The sequence below is a fragment of the Diaporthe batatas genome, assembly GCF_019321695.1.
Source record: "Diaporthe batatas strain CRI 302-4 chromosome Unknown Contig00007, whole genome shotgun sequence".
Lineage (NCBI taxonomy): Eukaryota > Fungi > Ascomycota > Sordariomycetes > Diaporthales > Diaporthaceae > Diaporthe > Diaporthe batatas.
In genome coordinates, this window is record NW_025408554.1 from 1,844,946 (window position 1) to 1,860,792 (window position 15,847).

Here is a 15,847-nt window from a genome sequence, read left to right on the forward strand (position 1 = left end):
CTCTCACAACCATTCAAATCGTCTGAAACAACAACCTCGGCCATGGATTAAATTAAGTGGGCGCACCAGAGTGAATATGTGCCCATTGCGACCCGACTAGTGTTAACGTTCCCAGGACTCAAGCACCAGTCGCTCTAGTTACACAAGGTCTCAGGAAGGCCTCAAACCTCGACAAGATGCCCTTGTTCATACCCCAATCGAACACATGAGAGGTCCAGCAGCCGACTTCAGGAGGTCAACCGCTATCGAGAGACTCAAAAATGATCTGCCACCCTGCCCGAGCGGCCAGGAAAACGTTACCAGAGTGACGTATCTAGTTAGCTACACGGGTTCAACAGTACTCTCAACCCCGTCTTGAAAACCGTGGAACATTCTCTATGAATATGCATGAATCCAGTGTATTGCTCAGTAGGCCATATCGAGGCTCTTGCGGCAGCTGTGGCATAGTATCCTGCTATCTTGTTTGTGCTTATCACGCAGCCAACCGAGAACGCTTCCTGCTGCGCACCCTACGCCGCCCAGAAGTAGGGCAAGGGAAAGAAAATGTAGTAAGGGTCACACCCTCCAAAAGCCAACTGATGTCTCGACCTGCCCCGCAAGGGTGCGCAGCGGCATTCCTCGTTTGCTCCTAGCTTTAGTTGAGGTTTCACCTCAGCCCTTGCTACCGTATCCATGCCAGTTTGGAATACAATGCCTTGTGGCGCAATTAATTTGTTTTTTGTTTTGTTTTTTGTTTTTCAAAAGGAAAGACCAGAAACCTGCCCAAAAGGTAGGCCCACTGCTTGGTAAGTAAGGAGAGTCGGTGAATCGGCCGTTAATCGTGGCCCAGGTCTCGACCCAAGCAAGGATACGAAACCACCACATTGGTGTCGGAACGCATCCAATCCTTGGACGCCGTCAGATTATCGGGCGGCTTACCATTCATACTCACCAGTCGCCTTGTGAAAGACGTAGTCCTTTCCGTTGACGTTGAGAACACCGTCCTTCATTGTGCACTTCCTGCTTCCGGGGTTAGTCTCCGTTGCTAAGGTTCCTATTCGGGTAGTGACGCACCACTTGTTCTTGACTCGCTGGACCTTGTCATACATGCAAAGCATGATGTGACCCATGTTTTCCTCATCGTCGTCGTCGGCGATGTCGACCTCGTCAGGGTCATCAAGGTCGGAATTGATGGCGTCCTCATCCGCTTCTTCTCTCTTAATGTCGTCGTCAACACCATCAAAACCCCCGTCAAATCCTGATGGACCGCTGTGGGCCGTCTTCCTGCCAATCGACTTGTGTTTGGTGGCCTCTTTCAGCGGCAACATCAGACCCCCGCCCTCCATCTGCTTGGCTCGAGTAGCAATCTGATCATGGAGCATGCGGTCGATCTCAACACGGCCGACCTCGGAGGTCTCTCCATTCTGGTCTTTACGCAGCAAGACGCCCTCGTAGTCATCCGCGGTCCCATCGACCTGAGACTGCTGAAAGCCGCTGTTCTGCTGTCCGGGACCGGGTGGCGGCGGCTGGGCTCCACGCTGCTGCTGCTGCTGAGCAAGCTGGTTGGCCATCTGCTGGCTGTACTGTGCCTGCGGTGGACGCTGGCCATTCCTGCGCTGAGCAGCGGCAGCAGCGGCGTTAGCCTCCAACTGACCCTGGGTCATTCCCTTAGCAACAGGATCTGTCGTGAAGTTTTGCAAGGCGGCGATGCTGGCGCTTGCCCTGGGGCCATAATGGTGCTGTAGCTGCGACGCCGCACGCTGAGCGGCAGGAGTATTGTATGTGTTTGCCTGGTTGGCCACTGGTGGTAGGCCATTGTTGGCTAGGCCTGGTTCCTGCTTGACCACGGGCTCGGGCTTGACGGACTCGGGGCGGGCGGAGTACCCACCGGCAACCTGAGAAGGCCCAGGAAGACCATTAGCCAACGGCTGTGGCTGGGCGGTGGGCGCGGGCTGGGGGCTGAGTGTTGCCGATGTGTAGCTCGGTGTGCCCATCCTTTGAGCAGGAGCAGCCGGGACACCAGGCGCAGCCTGAGGAGCAGGGCCGGGCTGTTGAGGTTGGGCCGGGACCTGTGCCTGAGCCGGGGCCTGCGCCGGAGGCGGTGGGGGAGGGTCCCACGGAAAGGCGGCGACCTGGAGCTTGGATAGCTTCACCTGCCATCCCTAAGAGGCCGCAGCCGTCAGCATCGTGCAAGCAACCAGTGGGGTCTGCAGTCACTGCAGCACCCTAATAACGCTGCAATCCAGCAGGCAGATAAGGACGATATGGACACAATAAGCCACTAGGCCGGAGGGGAGGGGCAGCGCCAGGCTGCAGGCTGCAGGCTGCCTCATGCCTCTCCTCATGTGTCATGCTCGGGTGCACGTGAAGGGGAAACAGAGTTGGCTCCAATCAGAAAAGGAGGGGCAAGGTTGACTGGGGTGGCAAGGCCAATCTTGGGGTGGCAGGGGTTGAGCTTAAAAGACCCAAATAGCACCCGGGCACCCGTGTCAGACCTGACTCCCAGCCGCCCGCCCTTCTTCGCTCTCTGACCCGCAATCCGCGCCACCGGCCGCTGCCTGCAGCTGCTGCGAACAAAACGGCCCAGGCGGCCCAGGCAGCCCAGTCAACGCCCAGCCAACCGTGCTCTGCAAGGGAGGAGGCGAGACGGGTGCAATCCAAACCCGACACCGACTTCGATGCACAGAATGGGGAGTGAGGAGTGAAGCATGGAACCAGAAGCCTCAGGGGTTGGGTGACTATGACAGGAAACACACCTTGCGCAGCTCCTCCAGGACCTCCTCGCCGACGCCCTGGTCCTCAAAGTCGACCCGTGAGGCCTCGATCACCTCATTGATGATCTGGTGGTAGATGTTTCCGACCGTAACGTTCGACATCTTGGTCCCGCAGATCTCGGCCGGGGAGGGACGGTGACGGAGGCGTGCGCCGTGACAAAGCGTAGTTGCTGCTCAAGCCCAGCAGTCCTGACAGGCCCCCCTCTCGTGCTCCCGTTGTCGCCGTGCACACGCGGTTGGCTGGCCGCGCGGGTGCAAAGTAAATGCAGCAGGTGCGACAAGCGTAATAACCACTGCGCAGTGTGCGCACAGTAGGCAAGCGAGAGCGAAAGCGGAGGATATGCGGCGCTCTGCTGTGGTCGCGGCGGCGGCACTCAGCAGCACCACCCGTAGCGGTAGCAGCGGGTGCAGGTGAGGAAGCGAAGGGCAGTTAGAGAGGCCCTCGGGTCCCCTAATAAGCGATCGATTACCAAGAAGCCCCTCGTGGCCTCCAGAGCCTCAGAACCTGGGTGCCGGGGTTTGCAATCCACCAGATCCAGGGTCTACCGTCAAATTCTCCTCCTTCTCGATGGTATTCTGTTCCAGATGGGGCTTTTGGTCGCAAGCTGGTGGCTGGCTGACGCTTGAGTCGGTCTTGACAGCAGGAGTTGTAATGGCCCAAGTTTCGCTTTTATCTGGGAAGGGCGACTAAGTACTTTGCCCGCTTACCTAAGCTAGGCATCCGGCGGCCCCCCCCCCCCCCTGACCACCGCCTGCCGTCTCAGCAGCAGCAGCAGCAGCCGCAACTGGTAGTAGGCGCTAATAAGACCTGGTTGGCTCTTTGTCGCCACTGCCAGAAAGCCATCCTGCCATTCCAGGTTTTGTTTGTCCAATGCTTTGTTCAAATGTTCTGGCCGTTCCACTACTGCAGCAATCATACATTTCACTTCAGGCCAGGTTATTCACCTGGGCATATCAGACTGCAAGACATTCATTTACACCATCCATGGATTATTGCCAACCCAGGCATGCAACAAACACAAGCGGCCGCCATTTGATCTTTCCTTCACACCACTGCCAAACATAAAGAAAGCAAAGCCGTTCCGAGAGCCTCACAGGGATGTCGCAAGAAAGAAAGTCGGCAGCAACCCATGGCTGCCAACAAAACCTGCTGCCCGCCTAGCCTACTGCAGGTCCTTGGTGGCCGGGCTCTTCCTGAGGTGTTCCTCCCATGTTGTCGGCTTGTCCTCGAGGATATCAAGCGACAAGTCCTCCCCCCCCGAAGTCTCCTCCCTCAGCCATCAGCCTCATGTTCTCCAGCAGTTCCTCGGCCGCGAACTCGGGCATCCCACTCCCCGTCAGCGCGCCGACGAACTGCTCGTGCGACGTGCTGAGGAAGCTCGCCGACGCCCCGGCCTGCGGGAACACCTTCTTGAACCCGGCAATCATCTCCAGCGGCGTGAGGTACGCAGTCGCCGCGTACACCCGCTTTCCCAGCAGTTTCTCACGCTGCAGCACGATGGCCTTGACCCACTTGCCCGTGTCCTCGCCCGCGTCAAACACGGGGAATGGGGCGTCCTCGGGCACCGGCAGCTTCTTCACGCACGTAATCTTCAACTAGGGCTTTGCTGTCGAAGTGGTGCACATGAGGCAGTTTGCCGTTGGTCACTTGTGTCTGTACGTGAGCTGGCGTCCTTGCATTCACGGGGTCGGAATACGGATCAGGCAGGCCGAGAATGGTACTTACGCTTGGTGACGTTGAGGAGAGAACTCCATATGTAATGGTTGACCCCAGCCTCCTTGGCAGCGTCGGCGAGGTTCTTTCCTTGCTGGATCTCAAGCTGCATGTCCATCTTTTCCCAGTAGTTGGTCATTGCGAACACGGCTGCAGCCCCTGTCATCGCCTTGACCAGAGAGGGCTTGTCATTGAGATTGGCCTGCACATGGTTTAGTCATTAAATCTGCTCGAGTGTCTACTCCACAGCCACGTTATCTATCCCTCAACCTCCCAACGGAGAGCCTCCTATGGCAGAGACTCCTATGGTAGAGTGACCATGTAGGTGGAAGTAAGCTACAAGGAAGTCCAAACTTACAGCCACAACCTCGACTCCCTGAGCAGACAGCTTTTTGGCTCCTTCGCCTTCCACACTTCGAGAAACTCCTCGGACAGCCCAGGCATCCTTCAGCTTGGGATCATTCAGAAATGTGCGGACGATGGAGCCGCCCTGCTTGCCAGTGGCGCCAAAAACGGTGATGATCTTCTTGGATGCCATCGCAGATGACTTTGAGGATGGGCTTGATGGGTTCTTTGGAGAGATAGGTGAATGGATGATTGTATAATCACAAGCTGGTCAGAGGTGACGTTGAAAGCAATGTTGATGTCTGGTATACAAGAGCTTCAAGACCTTTCATTCCACAGGCACGACGATCTACTTATACATGTCGACGACACACGCTCGCTCAACGTGTCAGCTCCCCATTGTTTCGCAATGTCCTGATGGTTGCCAGCATTGAAGCTGCTCGTCAATGGACCTCAAGCTGGAGAGTTGGTCAGCACAAGCGTACAGGCCTGCAGTCTCAAACAGCGCGGCAGCCTAGACCGGGGTGGCTGCTCTGTCATCGTGCGTGCATTACTAACCTCGCTGGCTCGGACATATATCACCAGCGGCAGGATGCTACCCGCGAAGGCCCGAGAAGCGCGCTTCACACATTGCCAAGGTGCCGTGGCTTGGTGCGCTTAGCAATCCACCACTCCTGCTAGCCCTCGATGCGTTTTCAAGATTCAAAGAGAGGCTGTCCAAGATATCACCGAGATACAGTAATTAGCCGCTTTGAGACCCGGACGGCGGTGCCTATGCATATGCTATAATTGGGGCATGTACTCAGCACTGCGACGACCTGTCGTCCTGTCTGACAGCCCGCTGTGTCCTATCTTCGGGGCCGAGTCGCCAAGGGAAATCATCCACTGCGAAAGGCGACTCGCTGCGGGAGATACCTGATATGGGTTGTCGGGCTGCCTTTTTCATGTTGCGGCACCACACAAAATCTGGACGGTAGATACCTAGGTAGTGAGATGGAAAAAGTCCTGTATTATTATTCAATACATTTGTATACACTGCAATGACTGAAGCAGTGATTCCCTTTAGGTTGATTCCACCGATTCAACACCAGCACCAGGCCGGGAAAAACGCCAGTCCATGAAAACCATGAGCAATGACACCTGCCCCCCCCCATGACTCCTTTGACTCCGGGACCCCAGTGCCCTACTTTTGACAAATCATAATCTTTCTGGCCACATCCATTACAGCCGCACTGGATCGGCGAGTGTCCGCGAGTCCAATCGCGGCAGACATCCTCTCGAGAGGCATCCAAAAGTCCGGGCTCTAAGCCATCTGCAGGCATGCCAGTGCCCCTGCTTGGCAGGCTTGCCAATGAGAAGGACTCAAATTGATTCGCGGTGGGAAACCCGCAAACTGTAGCGGCGAATAGACCTTGATTCAATAGCTCCTGGTGAGTCACTTCCCAATACAGCATCCTAAAAAGTTTCTGTTAGTATGGGTTGACAGCTGGGGAATGAGTATGTCACGTACCTTTTATATGGTGTTCGAAGGCCTTTCACCTCCTTCCACCCCCATATTCGTACGTGCCTTTCTTCATCCATCCACTCTTCATCCATCCATTCTGCATCAATCTATTCTGCATCCATTCATGTTTTATTTTTCTTCCAATCATGCAATCTTCTCACTTCAACGGATCGTCATCTGCTTGACCATGGCGGCCTTGCTGGAGGAGCCAGCACCAGAAAACCCAGTCGCACTAGGCTTCTTCTCAAAAAGCTTCCAGAACTTCAAACTCTCATCTGCGGCTAAAAGGAAGTTAGTATCGTTGGACAATTGAGAAGGGTGCGAGGCGACACATACCTGCTGTTGCGAGCGTCTGTCCGTCAGGGCTGAGGCAGCTGTGTAGCACTCGGCTCTCGTGGGCAGGGATGTCGATGTTGCGCACAAGGTTGGGGTAACTCCAGATGGTGAGAGAGTTGTCAGGGAAGCCGCTTGAGCTGACAATTTCGCGGTGATGGGGGCTCCAGCGCAGGCTGGTGACTTGAGAGCCCGTGTCGATGCTGTTCACCCGAGCTCCAGAGGTGGTGTTCCAGAAGTGGATGTGGCGGTCGTAAGAACCACCCCCGGTGGCGAGCAGGTTGGAGTTCCAGGGGCACCAGGAAAGAGCCTTGACGGCAGCCTTGTGGTTGGTCTTGGTGAATTTGGGTACAGAGAGCGAACGAGCATCCCAGATGGAAACGAGGTTGTCATTGCCGCCGGTGGCGAGTTGTTGGCCATCAGAGCGCCACTCCAGGCCGCAGACCTCCGAGGTGTGAGAAACGAGCTCGGCGACCTTGTGCTCTGCGATGCGGACGTCGTGGTTGAAGACCAGGCCGCTTCGTGCGCCAGATGAGAGCAGGTGCTTGTCCCAGCCCATGACGCCAACGCGAGTGTCGTGACCAAACATGCTGCGGACTTTAGCGCCCTCGGTGACGTCCCAGATTTGGATTTCCCCGGAACCAAGGCCTACGCCGACATAGGCGCCATCGCCGGACCACTTGACGCTGCTGATGTAAGTATCGGGGCTGGACTCGAGAAGGCAGCTGACACTGCCCTCGGCGGCGGACCAGATGTAGACGTTGCGCTCGAGGCCGATGGCGACCTGGTTGCCGGAGCTCCAGTCGAGAAGGTTGAGATAGTAGTCGTCGATGAGGCCAGGTGCATCCAAGACGCGGTCAGGACCTGTGGCAATGCGACGGCGGAACTGGGCGGCATTGGCTGGCTTGATGGGTCGATTGTACTGCTTGCGGAGGTCGACAGGCCTGGAGGACTCGGGTGCAGCAGGCTTGAACTCGAGGATGCGTGTGTTGATGCTAACGCCACAAGCGTTGGCGAGGGAGTCCTGGTATGCCACGGTGTTGGGCGAGGGGCGCGCGACATCCTCCGAGGAAGTGTCGGCGTCGTTGTCAAAGTTCAGGCCCTCCAGGGCGGCGATAGCGTCGTCAGCAGCGGCGGACAGGATGGCGGATGAGTCTGAGCCGAGGTGGACCTTCTTCTTCTTGGACGGCCCGTCAGGCTTGCCAGAGCCGGTGTTAACGATGGCCGAGCTAGCACCGCGGTTGGGGATGAAGCGGTCGGCGGCGTGGGTGGGAACCGCCTTGGGCTGCTTGGATCTTGACTTGGTCGGGACCGGCTTTGTAGTGGCCGACTTGGATGAGGCGGACTTGGTGGCGGTGGCCTTGGTCTTTGCGCCGGCAGGGGACTTGCACTGGTAGTACTTGCCGGTTCCAGTCAGGGTGAAGTCGGATACCCCGAGCTCGAGTGCCTTTCTAGGCGTGGCCGTGGAGCGAGCGATGTTGGACTTGGGCGAGTTCTGCTGAGGCTGCCTTGACTTGGCGCTTGATCTAGCGAGATGTGCCGTGAGGTTTCCGCCGTAGACTGACTTGTGCGCCGGTCGGTGTGCTTCTGGCTGACTGGTGCGCTCTGGTGTGAAGGGCGATGACTGCAGGTTCACAGGCATCGATGTTGTTGTGCGTGACCGGGGCGACGGCGTGAGCGGCAGCCGACCGCCAGCAGTGCGGGATGAGAACAGCCCGGTGTGGGACTTGAGCGGTGTCGATACTGAAGGAGTAGCCATCTGGACCGACTTAACAGAGGTGACAAGTGATAGATGTGTGAGAGGTGTGGGTTCCTGAGAACGTCTTGTGGTCATGTATGTGTGTGTGTGTGTGTTTGTGTGTGTTTGTTTGTTTGTTTGTCTTGAGAGTGGATTTTTGGTTCTTGTGTGGGTTTGCGTTGCTTGACAGAGTGCGTGCCCAAGAGTGTGTAGAGTTGAGGTTTGGTGTCCTAACATATGGGTTCTGGGCGGGGGGTGCCCTTGTTTAAGTAAACAAACCGGCGGGCCGTGCGAGCGCTGGCACGGCAACCATCGCTCCTAGCTCACGCGCTTGCCCAGTTGGCGCAGCCGCCGGTGCATCACAAGCGTGTGCTACTTAGCAGACCAAGCTAGGGTATCCAACTTGTACTCGGTAGGCCTAGTGGCCTGGCGGCCTCTTTCTTGTATGTACACAAGTACACAAATATCACATATATCAGTGTCTCTCAAGGTGATCAATGGCTTTTGCTGACTAAATCCCATAGACATGGTCGTCTCCTGGGCGACGACGGATGGCTGTGGACCAGCAGCCGCAGCCGGCCCGAGAGGGGTGGTCGCGGCTGGCCGTCGTAGCCGCGCTGGCGTCACCCAATGCGGCACCCCGGCCCTCGTCTTGCCCAGGCACGGATTTCCCAAGGTTTCAGCCCAAGTCGGCTCTTTCCGTCACATCAGGGGAAAGAAAGCGCCCCGTCGCAAACGTCGACGCCCTATCCCACCGCAGACACGCATCAACCTTGGACAGAATACCCCCGAGCACCAGCCAACACGATCAAGTCGTGGTCGAGCGGTGGCGACAAAAACATTTCACCCGTTCGGCACCTCCGCAGTCTGCATGGTCCGAGATGCTGCCGCTGTGACCAGCCAAACTCTTCAGCAAACCTCGTCCCACTGCACCCCACGCCATGTCCGATCCCTCCACACCTCAACCTCTATTCGGCGGCGGTCTGCCACCAGCGGCATCGACACCTGCGTCGGCGGCAGCAGGCCCGTCCACATCCCTCGTGCCCTTCGCCACCAGTCGCACTCCAGCGAGTGCCTCGTCCGGCAACAATACCTACGTCATGCCCAGCTCCCCAATGAAGAAAGCCGCATCCGACGGGTACAGGCCCAAGGTGACCCGCACCCTGGGACAGCGTCCTGCATGTCTCGTCAACGCCTCGGTCACGTACTGTGGGAACAACCAGATCTATGCCTTCGGCGGCTTCGACCAGTACACTGACGAAGTCTACAACCACGTTCTCCGGCTGGATATTGTCAGCCACCAATGGAGTCTGGTGGATAACTACGGTGACATTCCCGGCGTGCGAATGGGTACGTACAAGTCCTGGTGCCCGCCGCCACCCATACTGACTTCGGTCTAGGCCATACCGCGACCTTGTACCAAGGCGACAAACTCCTTGTATTCGGCGGCGAGAACGAGCATAGGACGTATCTTTCCGATCTGATCATCTTCGACCTCAAGACTGCGCACTGGACCCAACCCCAGGTCACTGGTCCGATCCCCAAAGGCCGCGCACGTCATTCTGCGCTGTTACACGAAGACAAACTCTTCATTATCGGAGGAATCACGGGCCACGATAACTATGTGCTGGACGATATATGTTACATTGACCTCAAAACCTTTACTTGGTCACGCGCCTGGCGTTTTGTCGGTCGGTTCGACCACTCGGCATATATCTGGTCAGTCCGACACCCACTCGATGTTCGCCATCACCAGTCCACACAGGCACTGACATTACATTTCTCTTTAGGGGCGACAGGATATGGGTCTTTGGTGGTTTGAGTGAAGATATGGACAAGGTGAGTGACCTTTGGTGGCTCGACCTGAAAGGCAGCCCCGCCTTCGAGAGCGCGCCTCAGTTCGGGTCTTACGAGCGGCCTGGGATGGGCAGCCGCGGCGAAAGCTCACCCAGGCCACCATACACGATGGGGCAGTCGCCGATCGTCGGCGCGTCTGGCTACGCAGCCAACTCCCGGACCCAGCAGGTCAACACCCCGTCTTTCCAGATCAAGACTTACGCGCCCATGGCACCCGGCCTGATACATTCCCACAAGTTTATATCGGGCCCCAATGTGCCTTCGCAGGGGCCAGGTATTCACTTCCACGTCTACTCGTCCGGCAACCTGCTCGATTTCGTCACACCAGCCGCCACGATCACGTCCAAGGAATGTGCGCTGTATGCACTTGAGCTCGGCGAGCTCCGGTGGCAAAAAGTCGCCGAGGGCCGAGAGGTCTTCAAGTCTGGCTTTAGGTGGCATTACTGCACGATGAACGAAGACGGCACCAAAGCATGGCTGCTTGGCTGCCCCACCGACGCTTCTGCCCTTGACGTGGCTGCGAACGGGTTCGAGGAGCAGCTGAGCGACATAATGGAGATCGATCTCCGCAGATACGGCTTCCTGGGCAATAACCTGACGCCACAGCCGCGGACTGAGCTTGCCGAGCCCATGGGGAGGACGCGCCGCGTGGACACGCCATCCAAGGGCTTGGGCGCAGATCTTGCCAAGGCATTCAACAAGCCCCCCGAGGCAGGAAGTGGGGCGGATTTCATTGTCACGGCGCTCTCGGGGGATCCAAACGAGGAAGACCTGCTTGGTTCGGCCCTGATCAGGGCGGCTGATGTGGCCGACGGCGACCAGACGTGGCTGTCACCGGACTCGCCGACATCACCAGCCATCCACGTACACCGGCTCATTTTATATCTTCGCTGGCCCCACTTTGCACGGCTGTGGGACTCTCACATGGCCGAGTTCCACAACAAAAAGATGCACATCCCGGAGCCCTACACGGTGGTGAAGGCTTTCCTTTACTACCTCTACACAGACCGCATCGACGCCACACCAGAGGACGAGGGCGTTGACGGTCCCAGCAGGGACCTTGCGGACATTGCGGGCCTGCTTGTCATGTCCAACATCTACAACATCCCGCACCTGCGGCTCCTGTGTGTGAACCGGCTGAGCCGTGAACTAGACGTCGACCATGCCTGTATCATATGGTACTGCGCGGGGCTCGCAGACGAGGAATGGCTGCGCAAGCGGGCAGCTGGGTTCTGCCTGACACACTGGGGTCGCATAGTGCGCACCACGGGTTTCCTGAGGCTCCCCCGAACGGCGATTGTGGAGCTGTCGCAGGAGATCGACACGGAGGGCCGGGTGATTGGCGGGGAGGAGCTCGACATGTTCGAAGGCGGGGGCTCGTACATGGAGAGGAGGAAAGAAAGCATGTCCAGCAACGTGACACAGTCGCTCGAGGCCGAGGAACCAGAGGACGACGATGGCATGGACATGAACTAGTCGTTTGTCACGCAGAGAAACAGGCCTCGGCCAGCCCTGGTTGTGGGCGGCGGAGGCGATTGAAGGGACGTACACATCATATCATATATCGGAGTCGGGGCAGAGCACTTGAGTAGGTTCTCAACATTGTGAGATTTCTACGGTTATCATGGCATGGCGTTTAGGGGGGAAGACGATGACGATTACTACTACTACTACTGCCTTGCTGTTATCTTATTCCATCTTATTCTTGTCTTGATTACAGATATCAAGTCTTAGAGAGCAAAAGTGGGCGAGATGCCTCGAATCAATAGAGACGATTGACGAGTCACGAGTCCGGTGCTGGGCTGGGCTGGCACGCATTGCACGGCAGCGCATTATTACAATGCATCCTTGCCTATACGGGAATGAATGCGGCCACCGGGTGCGACTTGAGCCGAGCAATGGAACCAACGGCGCCACCACCGGCATCCTCCACCCCACCCCCCCGCATCCTGCGCCAGCTTTAGCTACTACTGCCTCGGAGCGTCTGGTATCACGTCCTGCAGGGCGTTGGACACGAGCGCGAGCCATCAACGAACAACCTGAGCGACAAAGCCTGGATCACCGCAGCAGAGGCCCGAGGCGGGGAACAAAGCAAGCCAAGGCAAGGCAAGGCAAGGCAAGGCAAATGAGCCTCCCACTCAGCGTCTTCTCGCCGCCGATGACGCCGGACGTGGCGGACGAGGCGGAGCTGCGGGCGGCGTGCAGCGCGGTGACGGAGCGGAGCAGCGACTCGACGCTCAGGTTCGGGCCGGCGGGCGACGAGTGGGCGTACGACAGGCAGAGCAGGACGTACGACCTCACGCGCGGGGCCGGGCTCCCGGCGCCGATCAGGGTGCGCACGACGCGGGGCCCGCCCGACACGCACATCCTGATGGCGCCGGCGTCGGCGGTGCTGGTGGTGGTGGACATGCAGAACTACTTCCTGCACCCGTCGTGCCGGTCGCACCCGGGCGGGCTGGCGGCGGTGGGCCCGCTGCTGCGGGCGGTGGAGCGGTGCCGCGGGGCCGGGGTGCAGGTGGCGTGGCTGAACTGGGGGCTCACCGACGCCGACCTGGCGGCGATGCCGGCCGGGGTGGCGCGCGGGTTCGCGCGGGCGGTGGTGGCCGGGGACGGGGACGCGGACGCGGGCGGGGCAGGGGCCGGGGCCGGGGCCGGGCTCGGGGCGGACCTGGGCGGCGGCAGGGGCAGGTGCCTCGTGGCCGGGGAGTGGAACGCCGAGATCTACGAGCCGCTCCGGAGGGCGGTGGACGAGGCGGGCGACGTGCGCTGCGCCAAGAACCGCATGAGCGGCCTGTGGAGCGAGGCCCAGCCGCTGTGGAGGTTCCTCAAGGACACGGGCAAGAAGACGCTCCTGTTCGCGGGCGTCAACACGGACCAGTGCGTGCTGGGGACGCTGACGGATGCTTATAATGCCGGCTGGGACTGTGTCCTGCTCGAGGACGCCTGTGCCACCAGGACCGAGGGCGCCACCGAGGTCTGCCTGGCAAATGTCGCCGTGAGTCCCCCCATATTGAGTCCCCCCATATATATATGTATATATACATAATATATATAACCCCCCTCAGGGCTGACGGCGTTCACAAGAACAATTACGGTTTTGTCATAGACTCGACGACATTCACAGAATCCGAATCCGACTCCGGATGATGAGGCTCACGGCACGAGGCTTGGCCATCAGATGCAGGTGGGCGGGCTGGTTGTCGTGCCCAACTTTTGAAAGTGCCGCCGCCGCCGCCGCCGACGACGACGAATACGAGGCGTGGCTGCATGCAGCTGGTCCTCACGATAGGGCTGTCGGGCCCCAGCAATGGAATCAAATCAGCCGGGTTCCCCATTCGGTGATATTTTGGTATCTGCTGCGCGATAATGCACACCGGCCGCCGGCCCTGCCACGCAACCAAGGTGAAATGTCGTTCGGATCCTGCTCCTGCCAGGCAACCCCCCGCCACGGCCCACCTGCACTGTCAGTCCCATTCCTGCCGGATCCTTGTGCAGCGATCCCTCAGTCTTTGATGACAAGCCTCCACCGCTCATGTCGAGGACTCGTCCTTGCAAGGCCGTTTTCCAAGTCCAATCATTCCATGTACAGAAATGCCGCAGATACAGTGGCCGAGATTATGGTCGACAAGAAACTTTGCGAAACCTTGGGAAAACCCTGCCGCCGTTACGCCGTGAATGGGTGCGTGTAAAGTCGTCGGGCCGACCCACAAAAGGGACCGTCGGCCACCAATCGCGCGGATAACGCCGTGAAAATGCAGCTCGTTCTGGAGATTAGGATCGCTCTGCCCCCGTCAGGTCCCCCGTCGATTCCCCCGTCAATTCCCCCGCCAAAGTCGCAATCTTGCTCATGAGGATCGTGCTTTGTTGTCGGTGAGCCCGTTCCCGAGAAAAAAAAATCAAAGTGAATTCATGTGCAGTGTCGAGAGGCGCCGGGCAGGGCTCATCCGCCCTGGACGACGACATCACCCTTGCAGATGCCATATGAACAGCATGCCTCGGGCGCGAGTGTTCCCATGAGGATCTGGTCTCGCTTTGACTGTGGCTCGTATGTTAGCAGGCCGGTTCTGACATGCCATGGCAGCCACTCACATCTGGGCAGGGCACGGGGCTGGCCGAGGCCATACTGCCAAAGAGAACAGCGGCGAGTACCGCTTGTATCGCGACTCTGAACTGCATTTTCGGCCGGGGATGGTTTGGAGGTCGGAGGAGGTGACTGTGTGACTTGGACAGGTAGGAGAGCCTCAATTAAAGTAGAGGTCGGAGGCGCGTGGGTGGTGGGTAGGTGGGAGTATGGCGTGGGGGGGCGGCCACAAGGGTACTTCAAGCCAAACGGCAAGGCGGCGCAGGCGGAGGATGAGATGAGAGACAATCGGCCCAGGCTAGGCAGACGACGGAAACTGGTGGTGGTGGTGGTGGTGGGGGGGGGGGGCCAACAGATAGATAGATAGATATACGGAGTGCATGTAGCCATGGCCGAATTACGCTGGCGCCAAAAAGACGAGGGCTCACCTCACTTTCACCTCACCTGCCGGGCGGGCGATTGGATTACTGAGACGAGCGCACAGGAAATACGACACCAACAGGCTGGCGGGAAAATACAATTAGACAGCATGCATGTCTGGCAGGTTGTAACTGTACGACTAGTGTATGTAGTAACTAAAACACGACGGTGGCCTTGCCTCCGCTGGTGGCATCAGCGAGCGATGATAAGCGAGTCCGCCACTGACTGCGGTCGTATCATCCGTCCAATCTACTCGATACTGGCTGCTGGCGCCGGCCGGGATACGTGTGCTGTGCAGCACCTGGTAGAAAGCTTGGCCGCCCGTGGCCCACTTTACCACCCTCTGCTTCGGTTGACCTTTGCCGGAGCTCGAGTCCCACCCGTCCGTCCATGCGCAGGTTACACACCAGAGTACATGGTGCAATCGGCAGCTTTGTGACCTGTCTGTCTTCTGTCAAGTACCTACTTAAGTAGGCAGTTGGATGACCGAGGCCCGACCCTCTGCCGCGGTTGTTTGCGCCACACGGCGCAACACACACAAAGAAGAAGACCACATGTGCCCCGTCGCCTCCAGCTTGGGCCTATTTTCGGCTACATCGTCAGCTCGTAAGGCGTAACCCGGGGCTGCCGCGGCCTCTGCCACCTCAGAACCCGACGCTTACTCAGGACGTCAGTCAGATGAACTCGTACTATCTATCGCCTTTCTAATTATTACTACGTGATTCTATAGTTAGTTAAGTAAAACTATAGACTAACTTAATATCCTTCTAATTACTTACTTTTAATATAATATATATAGAATTTTAATTTTAATTTTTCTTTTTAAAAATTTAAATATAATATTTAATAGCTTTAATTATAAATTAATAAATTATATTCTTTTTAATAACTTATTAAATATATTATTATATTAAAACTATTTTAAAAATTTATATATTTAAAAAATATTTTCTTTTTATATTAAAAACTTTAAAAATTATAAATTTATTAAAAGATTAAAAAAAATATAATTATATAAAAAAGTAGTTAAAATTAAAAGGTAGTTTATATTTAAAGTATTAATATTATATATTAATTAAGTTAATATAGTAAAAGGTAGTTT

At 57.1% G+C, this 15,847-nt stretch overlaps 6 protein-coding genes across 6 annotated transcripts; 2 read left to right on the forward strand and 4 right to left on the reverse strand.

Annotated features, from left to right (window-relative positions):
- Positions 1 to 379: 379 nt before the first annotated feature.
- On the reverse strand, positions 380 to 3,467 carry KVR01_006777 (uncharacterized protein). Its single transcript, XM_044794631.1, has 3 exons — positions 2,736 to 3,467; positions 1,054 to 2,141; positions 380 to 999 (listed from the first exon to the last, which is right to left on the reverse strand). The coding sequence occupies exons 1-3, from the start codon at positions 2,853 to 2,855 to the stop codon at positions 915 to 917; spliced, it is 1,293 nt and encodes a 430-aa protein (XP_044644208.1). The 5' UTR covers positions 2,856 to 3,467; the 3' UTR covers positions 380 to 914.
- Positions 3,468 to 3,916: 449 nt separating this feature from the next.
- Positions 3,917 to 5,005, reverse strand: KVR01_006496 (uncharacterized protein; the record flags this gene model as incomplete). Its single annotated transcript, XM_044787020.1, has 5 exons — positions 3,917 to 4,025; positions 4,072 to 4,310; positions 4,351 to 4,400; positions 4,480 to 4,669; positions 4,826 to 5,005. The coding sequence occupies 5 exons, from the start codon at positions 5,003 to 5,005 to the stop codon at positions 3,917 to 3,919; spliced, it is 768 nt and encodes a 255-aa protein (XP_044643927.1).
- Positions 5,006 to 5,801: 796 nt separating this feature from the next.
- Positions 5,802 to 8,731, reverse strand: KVR01_007049 (uncharacterized protein). Its single transcript, XM_044785510.1, has 3 exons — positions 6,653 to 8,731; positions 6,323 to 6,597; positions 5,802 to 6,267 (listed from the first exon to the last, which is right to left on the reverse strand). The coding sequence occupies exons 1-2, from the start codon at positions 8,622 to 8,624 to the stop codon at positions 6,479 to 6,481; spliced, it is 2,091 nt and encodes a 696-aa protein (XP_044644480.1). The 5' UTR covers positions 8,625 to 8,731; the 3' UTR covers positions 5,802 to 6,267; positions 6,323 to 6,478.
- Positions 8,732 to 9,328: 597 nt separating this feature from the next.
- On the forward strand, positions 9,329 to 11,720 carry KVR01_006670 (uncharacterized protein; the record flags this gene model as incomplete). Its single annotated transcript, XM_044786844.1, has 3 exons — positions 9,329 to 9,737; positions 9,788 to 10,106; positions 10,178 to 11,720. The coding sequence occupies 3 exons, from the start codon at positions 9,329 to 9,331 to the stop codon at positions 11,718 to 11,720; spliced, it is 2,271 nt and encodes a 756-aa protein (XP_044644101.1).
- A 649-nt stretch (positions 11,721 to 12,369) lies between these two features.
- On the forward strand, positions 12,370 to 13,391 carry KVR01_006526 (uncharacterized protein; the record flags this gene model as incomplete). The annotated part of the gene is made up of 2 exons (XM_044788398.1): positions 12,370 to 13,239; positions 13,329 to 13,391. 2 exons carry the CDS (start codon positions 12,370 to 12,372, stop codon positions 13,389 to 13,391), a joined length of 933 nt encoding a protein of 310 aa, XP_044643957.1.
- A 793-nt stretch (positions 13,392 to 14,184) lies between these two features.
- KVR01_006756 (uncharacterized protein) lies at positions 14,185 to 14,420 on the reverse strand (the record flags this gene model as incomplete). Its single annotated transcript, XM_044786148.1, has 2 exons — positions 14,185 to 14,280; positions 14,334 to 14,420. The coding sequence occupies 2 exons, from the start codon at positions 14,418 to 14,420 to the stop codon at positions 14,185 to 14,187; spliced, it is 183 nt and encodes a 60-aa protein (XP_044644187.1).
- Between the last annotated feature and the right edge of the window lie 1,427 nt (positions 14,421 to 15,847).

Excerpts from the sequence above, each read along its gene's own strand:
- KVR01_006777 (XM_044794631.1), bottom strand. The coding sequence starts at position 2,855 with ATGTCGAACGTTACGGTCGGAAACATCTACCACCAGATCATCAATGAG. Across the intron at positions 2,142-2,735 it reads TCCTGGAGGAGCTGCGCAAG|GGATGGCAGGTGAAGCTATC; the intron begins GTGTGTTTCCTG and ends GCGGCCTCTTAG. Across the intron at positions 1,000-1,053 it reads CAGCGAGTCAAGAACAAGTG|GAAGTGCACAATGAAGGACG; the intron begins GTGCGTCACTAC and ends CCCCGGAAGCAG.
- KVR01_007049 (XM_044785510.1), bottom strand. The coding sequence starts at position 8,624 with ATGTTAGGACACCAAACCTCAACTCTACACACTCTTGGGCACGCACTC. Across the intron at positions 6,598-6,652 it reads ACAGACGCTCGCAACAGCAG|CCGCAGATGAGAGTTTGAAG; the intron begins GTATGTGTCGCC and ends ACTTCCTTTTAG.